Below are 17422 nucleotides of genomic sequence, written 5' to 3'. Positions count from 1 at the left end.
TTAATTCCTTCGTCACCTTTTAGCCATGTACAACACCACAAATAGCCATTCTAATTCTGACTTGTGCTGAACCACCTTTTTGTGTCTACATTCTTTGGAAACTCTTTTATTAACCCATTCCCACAAGGGCAGCAGGTACTTGATCATAGGGAGTCCCTCCTTTTACTTTGACCTCAGCTTTCAAAGAGAAGGCATAATGTAACCACCTGTTTCAAGCTGGCAGAAACATTGGCACGCTGGGTGAAATGCTTAGCAGTATTTCGTCTGTCTTTACATTCTGAGTTCAAATTCTGCCAAGGTCAACTTTGCCTTTCATCCTTTCAGGGTTGATAAATTAAGTACCAGTTGTATACTGAGATCAATCTAATCAACTGGGCCCCCTCCCCCAAAATTTCGGGTCTTGTGTCTAGAGTAAAGAATATTTGGCTTTATTTCTTTTCTAAGGCAAGAATTCCCTTCATGATGCCAAGTCTTTAAGTTGTCCTATTACAACACATTGGAACGTGTATTTGAATGGCATTATAGCTTGCTTGAAGCATTGTGATACAAACATAGAATGTGTTCTCCATATGGACTGAATACATTGTCACAACATGTAGCAAATCATCAATAAACCCATTTTAATTCTATAAAAATGCCTTGTTAAGTGAACACAGTATTAAGAAAATGCAATGAACACTTCAAGAACTAAAAATTATTTGGTTAAAATTTTAATTTACCATTAACTGAAAGTAATAACTGAGGATAGTTAAAAATGTTTGTTATTCAAGCTTATTAGAAATAAAACCTCATACTTTACTGTTGTGCATGTAGCGACCATGTGACCAGGAGATGGTGACGAAGGAACGGCTCCTTTAGCGCATCACACGGTTGGCACAAATATAAAAAACAAAAGATGGAATGAGGTAAGTGCCAACAAGAAAAGAGAGAGGCTCAACCGGTACAAATGTATAAAAGTAAGGGTTTTATTGGTTGTCAACTAGAATGTCTGTGTGAGTGAATGCGACATAGTAAAACACAATATAAGACAGGCCTTCGTGTATACAAATATGTATATGAATGCAAGAGATACAGAGCATAGAAAACAGTCTATAATAAGGACATTAAAAGTCCAGACACAAGGATGAGAAATACCAGTTCGTAGCTAAGGTACTCAGTAATAGAGGTGCTGTACCAAGAGGTTGTGGCGTTGAAGGCAGAGCCGAAGTAAGACACATGTCATGTAAGAAGTTGAGGCTGTGGCTGGTTACTTGGTACAGGAGTTCTCGCAGGTTGTATTCTGGCTGCTAACCTTGGTGAAGCATTTCACACAAACTGTGGAGAAAGTTATGTTAGCGTTGCTGGTTTGGTGTGTACGTTAATATGTCTGTGTAGACGCTGGCGACGAAGAAGCTTGTAGTAAACAGTTAGTTGAACAGTGGTGTGTCGTCGCTGGAACTGGCTGGTGCTCTGTGGTCAGCGGCTAGACATCAGAAGGTCTAAGGCTGCGACAACTTTAGCGCAGACAAGCCAGCTATTTATGAAAAATAATCAGCTCAAACAGGGGTTCAGAAAACTGTTCCACGTGACCTTATCAGAAGGCTGCAATTGGTTGGTTTGCACCCTGGCGCAAAATAGAACTAGCGACAAAAATGCGCCAATACCAACCAATCAGAGTGGTGGACACAACAGGGGCCAAAGATGCGGTCGAAGGCTAGCTGTTATCTGCTACGTCCGCATTCATGTATATATAACAGAGAGAGAGAAGCTTCGCTACATGTACATAGACAAATATTTTTATGAATATATTTCTTGTTCCTCTATATCAATATTACATAGAACTAATAATTCATCAAATTCTCAGTTAGCTCAATTGTATAACTTGAACTGAACATTGCATTAAGAAATACAATGATTGCTTCAAGAACTCTAAAAATTTAACATTTTAATTTCTGTACCATTTAAGTGAAAGTGTAGCTGAAAATGTGTTCATTATTCAATGGCTTATTAGAAATAAGACTTCATACTTTCCTATAGTGTATGTGAAAACAAACTGAATATATTTAACTGTAATACTCAATGTCATTTGAGTAGCATTTTTCTCTGCCTCTCCCTGCAATTTCACCTAAAAGTGATGCTCCTTGTCCAAGTTTTGAGCTGATGTGATTTATTTGGTGTTGATTTGATAGTTATTAACTGAACTCGTCATTCTTAAAACTTATCGTTCCCTTAATCTAAATTTTTTTCAAGTTTGTGATTGCCCACTTCATCATATTTGCTCCAACAAAAGGATGCAATTGCTTTAATTAATTTGAATATAAAGTAAATCCAGAACACCTATCCTTTTCAAAATTAAACTCTTGTAATGTTAGCTGTTCATTTTGTTAAGGAAGAACAGTAAAATGTTTCCAAACTACTCAATTGTCATTTTATGTGATAATTTTCATATGGTATCTTTTATACCAATGAATTTTTTTTTCTTTCAATTACTTGTGCAAAGGTTCATCATTGTTTGTTGATTCTTTATTGTCCACCAGGGGGCCAACACATCACGTGTGGGGACACAGAATGGCAAATCAAAAAACAAACGTATGACCAAGATAAATAACATGAAAATGAAGAACAGGAATGGGGCTACTCAGGCCCACTTCTGGGCAATCCCATTTCTACCCTTTATCACCTTTTGTACCCCGTTCCTTCCAGAATGTCTATCCCATATAGTTCTAGTATTTCCTTGTACATTGAAAATTCTGCTAGTTCCTCTGTCCAACTCTACCTCCCACCACCAATAACCACTTTTGTTTCAATATCCTCTCCAAATGTTCTTTCGTTGGCAGCACAACGGTGACACCTAACATTGTCAGACCCATGTGTTCCTATTTCCTTAAAATTATCCCATTTCAGCAATTCTTGAAACAAATCCGTTTGAATCGTCAATTATCACTACTGAACATTTCTTTTTTGTCTGTGGGGAGGGAGTTTGAGATTTCAGTACTTTTTATGTGACACTAGCACATGTGAAGTTAATTTTGGCAAGATTTTTACAGCTGGATGCCCTTCCAGATGCCAACCACATTACAGTGTCGACTGAATGCTTTTAACATGGCACCAGTTCTGGCAGGGTAACCAAGTAACTTACAAGACAAGGAATTATGAGAGGGGTAAGGTATTTGTATCAGAGGATGAAAGTTAGAGTGTGTCAAAGAGACAGAGAGACAAGCAGGTGTCTTGTCACAACAGAGGTGGTATTAGAGGTGATCCAGTATCAAATGATGAAAAGTTAGAGTGTAACAGAAATAGAGAGGCAGAAATAAGTGTCTTGCTATTGAGGAGGTACATGGTTACCCAGTGAGTGAGAAAGAGGCCCAGAAACAAGTGTGTTGATATAAAGGTGATACTTGGTTACTTAGTCAGAGGAAAAAGAAGAGGAGAGAGAGAGAGTAGGAAACAGCAAAAGTGTAAGAGAGATGGTCTAGTGCTAGGGTATACTCACAAGCAACAAGAATATGAATGTAGAACCTGGTTAGAAAAATAGGTAGTGAGTGGTGGTGGGTGTGGAGAGCAGTGATACATTGAGCCACTGTGGTACAGTGAGGGCAACAAAGAAGATTGGGAAACAATCATAATATATGAGGAAGAGAAAGAAGCAATTAGAAGAGGAGTGCTAGTTTGATTTCTTAGGGTAGAGTGGGCGAAAAGTATGTTGTTACATGTGGGTGGGACACAACTCTTCTAGCACAGTTTTGTGGATGGGTCTTCCCTAGGACCTCATATTGCTAAACATCTCAGTCTACTGCCATTTCCTCCATGAACCCCAGCATCCTAAGATCAGTCCTCACTTCATCCCATGTCTTCCTCTTCCATAGGTACCATCCATTTTCAGCCACAGGCATTTCTGTATACAGCTGTCTTCACTCACATGTCCAAACCAATGCAGTCTCCTCTCCTGCATACCACATTTAATCCCTCTTATGCTGCTCAACATTTCTCTCAACACAGTTGTACTTTGTCAGTCATGCACACTGATGTTGTAAATCCAGTGAAGCATACCTTCATTCCTCTCCAGCCTACACATGTCCTCCGCAGTCAGACCCCATGTAACATAGCTGTTCTCACACAACCTACCTTTCACTCAGGGAGAGTACTTTTGCTAACATCAGAGGTAGTAGTTCTCTGAACTTCCCCTCCACCCTATCATTATTCTTGAAACAATACTTTCAGAGCATCCACCACCATTACTAATTTTGTCACCTAAATAGCAGAAACTATCTACTACCTCAAGAGAGCCTCCTGGGCATTTGAAAGAGTTTAAGTCCCTTGTGCTCCTACTACTTACTGTTCCTGTGCACCTGCCACACACGAAAGCAACCCTATCTGATAATCTTTAGCCAGATATGCCCAGTTTAAATGCTAAAGGGTTAATCCATAACTGGTTGAACTGACTGTTAGCTGTCTTTGTGTTGCAAGTCCATTTTTCTCTCTCCAGGTTATGGACAACAACTTGGAATGTCATGTGTAAAGGACTCAGTAAATTATGCTCAGTCATATTCAATACACCAAAAGCTTACTGCCACTGTATGTTAATCTATTATCCACATTTCTAAAGTATATATATATATATATATATACACAACTAACACCACCATTTCATCCTCTCATTATTCAGATACAGCTTCACCTATGGTACCAAGGAACCTTAATCCAAAACAACAAACTTAAAGTAGCACCTACCCACTGTTTTCTTTCTTTTGAGCACTATTACATTCAGTGACAAAAATAACCATACAGAAAACAATACTAGGAGCTACAACATTTACAGTACTCGAGACATAATAAACAAAGGCACTCATAAATACAGTAGAAATACATAATATACATGATTAATTATTAGCGATTACCAAAAGGTAATCTTTACATTCAACTTAACATGGATGTATTGTTAGAATAAATACTGCATTATTAGCCTTGAGAGATCCCCTCATATAGGTGCTTGGGGCATAAAAGCACACACATAGATCACAGCAGATAAGAATCAGCAGTCATGGGCACTAGAACACTCATTATCACATCATTTCATTCCTCTGGAAATCAGTGGGAGGTGTCTGGTTATTGTAATATTTCCAAGGTCCTCTAGCTTTCCACAAACTATAAAGATCATAAAACAGCAGACTTTACATCACCACGGGTTGCAGAACTGAACAGAAATACGAGATGTGCAAGTGATGCAGGTAGTTGTCAAAATAAACTTTAGTCTCAGTTCCAACCACAATCATTTCGAAACATTCAGACCAAAAATGTCACTAAGAACTGCATCCTCAGATCAGTTCTTTTCTTGTAAAACAGCTGAGAGCTAGCAACAAGAAGGCCATCCAGCTGTAAAAACAATGTTTCAATTGTATGTTTGTTTAAACCATTTTATCACGGAAAAATGGATGTAAAAATGTATATAATAATATATCTTCATGTTAGTGTTTGTCAAGTTATATATAAACAGTTTAACATTAAACTGGAGGATTACTCTATACTTTTTAACAGAGTACATGTTCTTCTCTAGTCTAGGTACAAGGTTCAAAATTTTTGGGGAGAAGGCCAGTCGATTAGATTGACCCCAGTATGCAACTGGTACTTATTTGAACTCAGAATGTAAAGACAGAAGAAATCTACTCCACAAGGCTTTGGTTGGCCTGAGACTGTAGTAGATGATGCTTGCCTAATGTGCCATGAATTGAGACTCAACTCAGAACTATGTGGTTGGGAAGCAAATTTCTTACCACAGCCACACTTGTGCCTATGATGACAGAGTAAAAATGTAGACAAATAGTAAAAAAGAGGGAAGTGATAGTAAAGTGTATGTAATGCAGCCACCTGTATATAGGCTTTGAGATAGACTGGAGAGCTGAAGAAGTTTTAGGGAGTGGTGGCAGGAGGAATGCAAGGTAGTTGGTTCCTGTACCAGTAAAATATACAAGACTGGTCTTGAACCAGCAAACAACACAAATGGATGTTAATGCAGGGGCATCCTTGACTATACTGGGAGAAATGTATGACAGACAAATAATAGATCTACTCTCAACTTTGGTCCTACAAACAGCATAGAAGATTAAGGAAAGAAGGAAAGGAATGAAATGAAGCACAAGTGGAAAAGGCACAGGTGACAGTGATATGTGTTGTAGACATATGTGTTTCATAGGCACAAAAACATAATACATGTTGCTATTTAATACTATTGTTTATGCTTAGTAGCACAGATTGGATTATTGTGCAGATTCATTTGTAAAATGGGACTGGTAACTACTGGTATATACATTGAGGGAATAAATTTTGCCTAATATTATCAATACTCTTAGCAGCTCAATTAATGGATCTCTAATAATTCTAGCAAAGATGAGTTCTTAAGAATACCTCATTAAATACTTCTGTGTTTATATCAAAACAAAATTTCTTTTTATATAATAAGTAAATGTTTTAAAAAATATTAGTATTTCTTGATCAACAAATTTATGCAATTATACTTTCATCAAAATAAGTATAACAAAACTTTGAATAATAAACATAAAAAAGAAAACATTTTAATATTTTATTTCTGGATGTTGTACAAGTTTACACGCATGCTAATTGTGTGGATATGTATGTAAGAATGTTAGCATGAGGAATGAAGTCAGAATATATATATTCATTTACAAATGGATGTTTATTGTGTAATAAAATAAATCCAGTTAAGAAGCATAATGTATGAATTATAAGAGAGTGTAATTGTTAAGAAAAATAGTCAACTCCCTTATTCCACATTCTAAATAAGTTATCCCAGCTATACATCTAAAATATTACTAGTTCTAGACCCAAGCATGTAAAAACGAAAAACAAACCAATGTAGAAACGAAAGATAAACTATACAGAAAAGTCTCAGGTGATGTCCCCTTTGCTTTATTTAATTTATTTTTTTATATTCTTCCCATCAAAATTTAGTGTATGACAGGAAGATGTGATCGTAATATCGGGGAGTCCCAGTGAGCAGAACTAGAACGGTGATTAAAGCGAGCTTTCTTTTTCACAAACAATTCATTGAGATCAGGAATTTCTATTGGAGGAAAGATTTGATCCAAATTTGGTGGATTATAATATTGTGCAAATAGAGCAATTTTCAGCTCAGGACCTAGAAGAAGAAAAAAAAAAATATATATATATAATCATTCTGTACTTATACATGAATGTCAAAGAATGTTCAAAACACTTGAATGGAGAATGGTAGTGTTCCCAACCTTTGCAGGACCTGTTCCGGAATTATCAAAATTGATTCTTTTCAGTTTGTTTAAGACAAAGTTAGATTGCACTGGCACGACTCAAATGAAAGAAAACCATGCATGCTGGTATACATTGAGAGCCTAACATTATGAATATGGTTCCTCCAGAAAAATATGTGATGCAAATGTGTGTTACAAATCTTACATTGAGTGAAAGTTGAAGTCAATATTTTGAAAATAAGTTTAAGCTGTGGACGCCAGCTATGTCAGAAGAGATCAAATGGAGTAGCAAAAATGCCAGTACAGAAAAACTTAACATTAATAAAAATTGTGGGAACAATATTTCAGTGTAAATCTCAGCAAATCTTTGTACAAGAGAAAGTGGTTGTTGAGGAAATAAAGTATTTTCCATCCCTGATGAGGAAAGCAGCTTTTGTGGTGATGCATGTCCAGCTGGAGAATTGAGACGTAGCATTTGTGGCAAACTCGATGGTTCTAGTTACATGCTGCATGAGGACAGTATAAAAATGTTTTCTTGAAAGAATGTAAAATGATTTTGTCTTTGTGCTGTTGATGGAGACAAGATTGGTCCAATACCCAAAGTTTTCAAGGTGTCTTCTTAGGGCCAATCTATGTTTGGCACGAGGTAACAAGGTGGTATGGGGTTGACAGTTGGGAATGAAGGCTAGGGTGGAGTGGTATCATCAGCTAACTGTAGGTATTGTTAGTGGTGAAGGCAAGTAGGTTGATATATAAGGGGGAACGTTGGGGTACATCAGAGTTAATACAGTGTCAATTCAAGAGAGATCTATCTGCACACAAAGCAATGGCACCATAAAATAGGAAGCCACTGAACGAGCCGACAGGTGAGCAGTTTTACTTGAAGATTTGTGTCAGACACAGTCAGATCAGTACAACAACATAACCTCTACCAAGTAACTCAAATGCAAGTACGATGAATGACATGAGTGTAGGTCTTCAGTAGATCTGGTTTAAAAGCTATAGTGGTGGCCATTAAGAAAGGAAAGGGATTTGAAGTGTTCAAGAGGCTTTAAGTGAGTGTAACAGAATGATAGTTGGTAGGGTCAGCAGGGTGTAAGGGTCTAGCTTGACCCTGCCTGAGATTTGTCAAAACGAGCGGGAAATCCTCCACACTAGATGATTGATGAGAAAACACTCCACTCTCTAGGACCTGTACTGGTCAAGGAAAGGTCAGTCCTTTAAGGTTTGACTTACATTACTATAGTCTATATAACAGAGAGAATTTTCTATTTCTTCCTCTTTTGTGTCAGCCAGACCAAGGAGCAACACCCGCCTTTGCATCAGCCTTAACCAAGAGCAGCACTTCCTTTTGCCCTTTGCTCGACATGTTAAAAGAGGCTTTCGGCTGCAAGAAAGACAATGACGTCTTTATCCTTTCTAGTCAGCACCATGACTACCTTACTCTTTCCCTCTCTACTCACAGACAAACCTTTTCTACATATCAACTACTAACTAGCGAGTCATCCTTGTTGCCACTATCACTAGAATTGCTACTGTCTCTTTAACAACCTGTTGGGTAAACGAATAAATATATTTAAATAACATTTCTTCCTTGATGTACACTGGTTACTCTGACGCGAGAACCTTGAAGCGTTACATCTATACATTACATTTAGTAGTAGGCTACATCGTATTTAATTGATATGGTGCACCACATCCAGCCAACTAGAAGGGTATTCACAGGAATAAGACAAACCATATAGAATTTCCAAAGATACAGATATATTCTTGCAGTGAGCAAGCAAGGGAGAGGGAGAGGGAGAGAGAGAGAGGGAGAGAGAGAGAGAAATTAATGAATTTGATAAGGAAAGAAGTTAGCACATGGAAAGAACATTATCAAGGATGTTAGCCATACTGGTTTGGAGTAACAGGAGGTGTTTTCAGACTTGGTGTGTATGGGTGCATGGCAAACTTGGTGGAAAGAAAAGAAATGATTCTGGAAAGAGATTTACTAAGACAATCCAGTGTAGATACTTTCTTTGCAAAGAGCATTTCTTACATCAGGGTTAAGAGGAAAGGAAAATTCTGCAAAATTGGCAGAGATCCTTTCAACAAGGGGCCAAAAGGATAAGTTGCAGTTTGGGAAGTGAGAGAGCATGCAAAGCTGTATGATATACAAAGGCATATTTTGTATTTCAAATGATGGTTATGCATGAGTTGCAATTCTGTGTGATTTGTAGCTAGTCTTGCAGGCTATGTTCTTTGCATAACCCTTTAGCAATTAAACCAACCATATCTGGCCAAAATATTCTCCATTTTATGTTCAAAATGGCCAGATATAGTCTTTCATACCTGCCCTACAGTATCATGAAAAAGAATAAACAAGTGCCTCATCGAAATCTCACAGCTATGAGATAATATGTAATTAATTCAAAACAATGTGAATTAATAAGTATTACATTTGACAAAGTAATCTGAATGCTAAAGGGTTAAACAGCTTCAGTAGATCTATGAATAAATTACAGGCACTGCCACAGGTAATTAGCATTAAACTAGGTAAGCTATGACTAAAAGTAACAGTGTCCAAAAAGTAGGTGTTATATAATAAGACAGTGACTGGACAACCCGAGATATGTGGTGGTTTGGAAGAAGAGAAAGAGATATAAAGTGTTTCGTGTGTGCATCAGTCAGGGATATATGTAGCTGGTGAAATTAATTGTAAGTAGTCTCCATTTAGTTCTACTGACATAGATTTCTGGCATTTAGACAACCATTTTTTTACCCATTTGATATGCCATACTTCAATCTAGTTTGTGTTCATGCTCTACATGCTACCAAGGCATGTTGCCTTCAGCTCATCAATTTTGTAATCTTCACATGAACTTTGAAAACTCTAGTGTTGCCTACATACAACAGACATGAGGAACTTGGTGTGCTGGTTGAAACTACTAGTCTGGGTATGCAATGTAAGTCTGATTAAAACATCATTGCAAACTTAAATGTGTGCAGTCATTAACTCTTAAACTGAATATTTTCAAGTTGTAAGGTTACATCTGAATTAATCAAGACCAAGGCTGATAAAAAAATACTACCTACAATTAGACTGAAATGATAAACTTATGTCTATAATACTTACCTTGAGCCCATTTGGGAATTGGTTTTTGAGGATTAGATTCTTCATCAGTAGAATCATCAGACTTCAAGTCATCGATGTCATAGCTACTGTAGGAACTTCTCTGTGGTGTCATTTCATAACTAGAAAAAGCAAACAGACAAATATAAATCTCACTAAAAGAAAAATCCTTCTTCATAGTACATTTGTTTTTAAAAATAATACACAGGGGACAAATTTAAAGGAACTCTCTCTCTCTCTCAAAATGTTGAAAATAGTGAGAGAAATAGTTTTATCCACTAATGAAGCTCTATGTTAAGAACAGGATATATTCTTCTAAGATCTATGGAAGAGAGGTATCAAAATCCTCCACTTATCTTTGCCACTTATCCCTCCTAGTTTCAAAAGCAAATGAAATGGTGTGTGTGAACAGAAAAATAATGCCAAGAGTTATTGGTAAAATGAAATAAATAAAACACTGACTATAAGAGATATAAAGAGAAGTTCCTTGTTAGAAGGAAAAGAGAAAATCCCATTGTTATCTAAATACTAATGAAAAGAAGCAACATGTCAGAACAGAACAGCAGCAGCTTGAAATAACCTCCTTTCTCCCAAACCAACAAACAGTAAATGAGGGTAGACACTGCTGATCAGTTAAAGTTGAGTTATAACCTAAATAGAAAACGAGATGGAGATATGCATTTTTGATGAAAATATTTAGGTAATGTATATACACTAATTAGTGAGAATACAGAAAAAGATCATCCACACAGATTAAGCAACATCAGCCAATTACTGGTTATTAAACCATAGAAAAAGGCCAATTTTCCTGATGTTTATCTGCTGGTTATTTATTAGTTTGCATCTCCTGAAAACTCTGCTTGAAGCACAAAGTAGTAAGTTTCTTCTAACACTTAGAACACGATGTCTCAATTTGATTGTATTGCTTATTCAGTGCCCATCACACTTTTTAGGATTGCCAAGGCTGAAGAAAAAGAAAGATCAGCACAGGAGGCTTGGCTCAAATTTTTGCAATAAAAATGAACATGGCTAAAGACACCCAAGGTGCTAGGTCAAACCAAGGAACAAGCTGACTACCATTTAAGTAGGCCACAAGAGAATTTGAACTCAGAATGCAAAGAGCTCATATAAATATCATAATGCATTATGTCCAATGCTCTAATGATTCCGTTGGCCCATTGCCCCACTATACTGGTACATAATTTAAATTTATCAACCCTCGAAGGACGAAAAGCAGACAACCTTGGTGAAATTCAAACTCAGAATGCAGAAATCCTACAAAATATCGCAAGTCATTTCATTCAACATTTTAACAACTCTGCCAATTTGTTTTTTTTTGGGGGGGGGGGGATCATTAATATTCGTTATAATTACAGTAGAGTTTGTTTGGTAACAATGAATTGAATGTATGAGCATCTTGGTTGATTAGTATTTACTGTAGAAGTTTGGTCACCTTGTTGAAGAAATTTAACTAAATGTGTGGCTTTTGAGGTGACAGTTATATTCATATATAAATCTAGGCATTTGTTTAAATATAATGGGAATGTTTATGAAATTTAGCGGTATAGCTTCGATGTGTTATTTACATTTCTAGTGGTCTGGGGGGATAGGTGAGTGGACATGAAGTTGTAGATCCTGAGTTGGAATAAATGAAAGTCATGAATTGTGCTCCTTCATGTTAAGATGGCCAGTCACTATTCATTATCAGTGTGTAGTGAAAGTTGTTTGGCTGCAGGTCAACCACATCAAGCATATTTGTGACCAGACATTCCATCCGTGACCATCTTGCCATTTTAAGGGTGGTGTTTTTCCCTATAAAATATTGTGTGATTTAGATGAAACTTAGTTACTGTTCCTAGCCAGTTGCACAACCACATAGAAGCTCCATGTTGACTCATGCAGTAAGAGTTGTCTTGTATGGCCTACTGTTAATTTAAGAATAACAGAGGTGTCCTAGGTAGGGTTGATATAATTCTTGAAATATCTTACACATTTTCATGAAAAAACCAGGGATACCTACATTTAGGACAAATGTTGCACCATTGAATTTCCAAAGGATTTAGCTGTCTACATGCTAAGGGCATTGTTGAATGAATGTACAGGAACCTCTGTTATAGTAGTTCATATCACTCACCTTTCAGATTTTTTATCAGATTTGGAGCAGTCTGTAGGATTTTCAATGGTAATAGTGGTATTGTGGCTAACCACTTTCTGATATGTAGTGGTTTCTGAACCAAGAAGTTTTTCGATTTGTTGATCTTTCTCAAGTTTCTTTTCTTGTAAACTCTGTTCATAAAGTAATCGTTCTCGTTCCTAATAAAAAAATAATTTTCAGTAAACAATATCAAACACATTATGACAAGTCAATATTTATGATCAGTAATTTCAAAATAAATTATAAATTTAACCATGTAGTTTTATATTTATTCAAATACATGATATAAGAAAGGTAAATCATAATGTCTATGTAAGCATGCAGTGTATAAAAGTTCACAATTTACCATTTCGCGAATCCTCTCCAGACCTGCTTCTTGAACCTTTTGTTTTTCTTTTAAATAACGTTCACGTTCAGCACGTTGCTTAGCCAATTCCTTTTCTCTAGAGAAAAAAAAGAATTGTTTTAATTTGTTATTGAAGCTAGAAGTAGCAGAAAAAATATGAAGAATACTGTGGGGGACAATATTTCATGTATTTTAAATAATTATTGCAGTCAGATGTTAGAAGAAAATCATTTAAGTATGTTGGTGATAACACTTGACCTCACCTGAAATACCTGCTCTACCACACCTGACATTTTATTATGTTAAATTTGTCTTCAAACTTTTTCCACATTTTGAATGTAGAGTCAGATATTTCAATTTTTAATAGGGACAGCAACTCCAACACTAATACTGAAAGTGTGAACAAATTTATTTAAGAGACACCGGCAGCCAAAAATCTGAAAAATATTTCACTGCAAATCTTTTTGGAAGAAACCAACCCCCAACCGTGATCTTCTCACTGACTCAAAACCAACAAATTATTTCTTTTTATTTTCTTTCCTATTGAAATGTTTCAAACAATAAATGCAAGAACAAACTTATGGATAGCAAGAAAAAGAAAAGAAAAAGTCTTGTACATTATTTCTGCTGTAAATAATTTATAGGTATTAGGGTGGTGCTCAGGATTATCAACCACAGAGCATAGATGAATCTTTGGTGATCTCTATACTTTTCAGTACCATAACAAGAATGCTATTGAAGTGAAGGTATGTTAGTATTTTGCATGTATGAAGCATTAGTAGTACACGAGGGTAGAACATATGACCCTTTGCCCTGCGCAAGGGATATTTAAGTTCTATAACCAGTTAAGGAAAAGACTTATCCATTGGTGAAATGGTGGTGAAATAGAAAGGCTGGATACATTTCTGTCAATATAGCCAAGCTCACAAATTAGGAGTGGATGAAAGATATAATTTAATCTTATAAAATATTTTGTTATTTTATTTATTTGAAATTATAATTTACCAGTAGAGTGAGTGATAAATTTTTGTGTGTATTTGTAAGTCTTAAATGCAATCAAGTTCCATTGAAAATTCAGTAATGTGCACAATTCTATTATATCATGTTCATTTTATATGGGGATATTTAAACAAACTTTTAATAATCTTACATAATTTCACTAAATTTATCAGTAATTAGAATAGATTTGAGACAAAAATTCTGCCATAGATGTAAGAACCTTTTGTTAAATTATGTTCCAAATGTCATTCATAAATCAATAAACAAAAGTTATAGTTGCTTTACAAACACAATCTAAGTTCTCTATTTTAAAATTTAACTGATACACATGTTAGTTAGAAATACACCTATACAAGGTTTAAAGTTTTGACTGACATCTCTCTCCAATTGAAATAGCCATGTATCTTCTCTACTGCAAGACATGTATTTCTGTCTCTCTCTAAAATATTTTAACTTCTCATATCCTGGCAAAAAACCAACTCCTTTAACCCTTTCGTTACTATATTTCTGACCAAAATACACCCCTCATGAGTTTCAATCAAATTCTAAAATAATCATGTCTCTTTAAACACCTGTAACTTTTTTATTTATCAACATATTAATGTGATATTTGGAACATAATTAAAGAAAGGGTTCTTAATCAATTCTATTGCATAACTTTTGTCTCAAAGTTCTCCACGTATTGGGGTACTGCTAGTGTCTCTCACATGTAAATATTGGTTCAGCTTCACGAATCGTACTCGTTCATAATACTGGAAATATATTCATCGCCAAAAGGTTCCTGATTGCTCCAGTAATTTGTTATTCTGGGTAACTGTCTAATACCCATAATAATATTTATGGCAAAAAATGCCCGTATTTCATCTACAGTTGCAGGAAACCACAAGCTATCTTTTTTTCCCGGTTTGTTTACATTCTGCGTAACGGTTTGTTTCCGCAGTAATCATTTCAAACAAGCATGAAAAAGAAGTCTAAAGGTTTCGCTTCCTGAGAAAGACTATGGGTAGACCCTGTCTCCTCAGAAAAATTGTTAATAAAAATATTTTTAAAATCTTTACTCCATTCTGGTGTAAAATCATCCTAGCTGTTGCCGTCGCTGCTTTCAGTTTCGGATACAGAAATATCCGATTTATTATTGTTCACCACGTGCTTTTGTAGCTCATTCATTCTTTTCTTCGATATCTCTATATCTTCTGTTGAAAAACCTTCAAATTCGGAATCACTGCTTGATAGCACGAAACTCCTTTCCATCTTCAAAGTTGAAAAAAATTAACGCCGCAAAAAATGTGGAAAAAAATCTTCCAAAATTCACTGAGTTCAAATATCACGCCATACAATGTCGGACACAATAACTCAACTGTTTGCAAAGTGAAATCAGGTGTTTTAACGAATGTACTAACGAGATTTGGGTTCAAATATACATTTGGGTACTCTCAAATATAACAATGGGTACTCTCAGCCGGGTTGGTCTTATGAACCAAAAAAGTTTTTGCCCGGCTATGGCCAGGTTAGTAACAAACGGGTTAATACTACTCCCCACCATAGTTGAGAGGGTCTTATCTTGTAATTTACTGGTACTAGCTGTAGAAATCATGGCAAAGCAGACAGTAGAGCTTGGTGCAGTCTTCTGACTTGCGAGCCCCTGTCAAAATGTCCAACCTATGCCAGCATGAAAGGAGGATGTTAAATGATGATGAAAAAGGGTTATCAAATATTTTCCTTCTTCAATTTCAAACACAATCAACTACAATGCATAAACAAATCAGTGTAATTTTGTCTTGTAACATTACAAAGGGATTACAGGGGAAAGGATTATTGTGGACATTGGTCTACACTATTTTGCCAATTTTTTGTTGATCTTTGAACTTCTTTAATGCATGTTCTGTTTATGAAATGTTACACTTGTCAATCTAGATATATAAAGAGCATGAGTTTATTTAATTGAAATATTTATGAATCCGTAACTAATTTTCAGTACGTCTATTTCCTAATCATCCATGTACTCATAACTTTCATCCATCTAGTAAATTTTTATTCTTTCTGCATAGAATGACTGATGCCTGTTGGAAGTGTAATGTTTCATAAAAGTGAGGCTGGGCAGTGGCATCAGAAGATACACAGTATCTATAGAATGAACTATATTTAACTCAACGGGTGTGAAAATAGAGTGCAAATAGAAAATACAGATGAGCAAAGAAAGTCATCAAATAAAAACATGCTGAGTCCCTATAACTGTCCCTATATTAACAGTTGATGGTAATCTAAGAAAAATGTTGACTGAACTAATTAGACAGGGATTTTGGAAACTAAAATTCAGTTGAAGACAACATGAGAATTTTATTATGAAGTAATATCAGCACGGAAAAAAAGCAATAAATATGATGTAATGTGACCAAAGAGTAAAGAAATCAATAAAGACGTAAAACCTTTCTGCTTTAAAGCGAAGTCTTTCTTTTTCTCGTTCTTCTTCAAAACGTTTTCGTTTCTCTAAATCAATGAGCTTATCTTTTTCAGCCTCCAATTTCCTTTCTCTTTGTTCTTCAACCTTACGTTTCTCTTCAGCAGCCTTTTTCAACCTCTCTTGTTCTTCAAATTCCTTCTTCCTCTGGAGAATGGATTGCTGTCGCATTTGTTCTTCTTCCTGGTTTGAAAACAATTAAATTTTTAGCTTTGGAAGAAGTTCAAAAATATGCTTCAGCAAAAACCCAAATGGAACCGGAGAAAATCAATAACATTATAAAAGGTGGCAGATTAGTGGAATTGTTAGAGCATTGGTAAAAAATGCCTTGTGGTGTTTCTTCCAGCTCTTGACTTCCTGAGTTCAAATCCTGCCAAAATCAATTTTGCTTTTCATCCCTTCAGGCTTGACAGAATTACTTGCTGGTCATGTACAATGTTGATAGTATCGACTAACCCTTCCCTCAAAATTGCTGCCTAAATTTTAGGAACAATTACTTCACTATTATTCATTTATTACAAATTATAACTTCAGAGGAAGAAATAAAAGTGAATTTTATCATCAATATATAATTTTAATCGAAATTTTTCAAGAATATGTATTAGATAGGTAAGGGCCAACATGTTCATGAAAATGGTATGAAATGTGGGCAGAAATGATCAGATAAAAGGAGTTTAAACTGAAGTAAATATCTATATGGATATTCATAATTTTGGTATCTGTGGTGGTAATTGTTAAAATAATATTTTTCATCATCATAAATTGGTATTCTAGCACATTTTATTTATAAAATTTGAGATTCTTGTTTGGTCAACCTCTGCCCTATTTATATTCTAGCTTATAGCTATCAACTGAATTGTATACACATTTGTCAATGTCTATCAGATAACTATTTACTTTCTTACTATCTTAACTCTGGTATATTTTGCAATCACTGAATATGATTCATTGGATGTGCAATGTGAACTGGAATCAAAGAAATTTGCTCCCAGTAATTACTGAAATATAAACAATCTATTTTCACTCCAAGTATTGTTTCATAGACTTAATTCCATAATAAACTGCATTATTTCAAATGTAGATGAATCTTTACTCCATCCCTGAACAAAAAGGAAAAAAAGGCCCAGAA

General features: G+C 35.5%; 1 protein-coding gene across 1 annotated transcript in view; it reads right to left on the bottom strand.

Moving 5' to 3' along the window:
* Window positions 1-6542: 6542 nt before the first annotated feature.
* Window positions 6543-17422, bottom strand: part of LOC106875674 (uncharacterized) — a 55880-nt gene continuing 45000 nt past the window's right edge. Inside the window, exons 14-18 of the mRNA XM_014923915.3 lie at window positions 16262-16476; window positions 12837-12933; window positions 12470-12648; window positions 10339-10457; window positions 6543-7132 (exon numbers count right to left, since the gene is read on the bottom strand). Coding sequence (XP_014779401.1) covers window positions 6942-7132; window positions 10339-10457; window positions 12470-12648; window positions 12837-12933; window positions 16262-16476 — 801 coding nt within the window. The 3' untranslated portion in view covers window positions 6543-6941. The remainder of the gene's footprint in view (window positions 7133-10338; window positions 10458-12469; window positions 12649-12836; window positions 12934-16261; window positions 16477-17422) is intronic.

Source organism: Octopus bimaculoides, chromosome 8 (assembly GCF_046866305.1).
Source record: "Octopus bimaculoides isolate indiv1 chromosome 8, ASM4686630v1, whole genome shotgun sequence".
NCBI classification, from domain to species: Eukaryota; Metazoa; Mollusca; class Cephalopoda; order Octopoda; family Octopodidae; genus Octopus; species Octopus bimaculoides.
The sequence above is the reverse complement of the archived record's forward strand: the minus strand, read 5'-3'. Positions and strand labels throughout refer to the sequence as shown.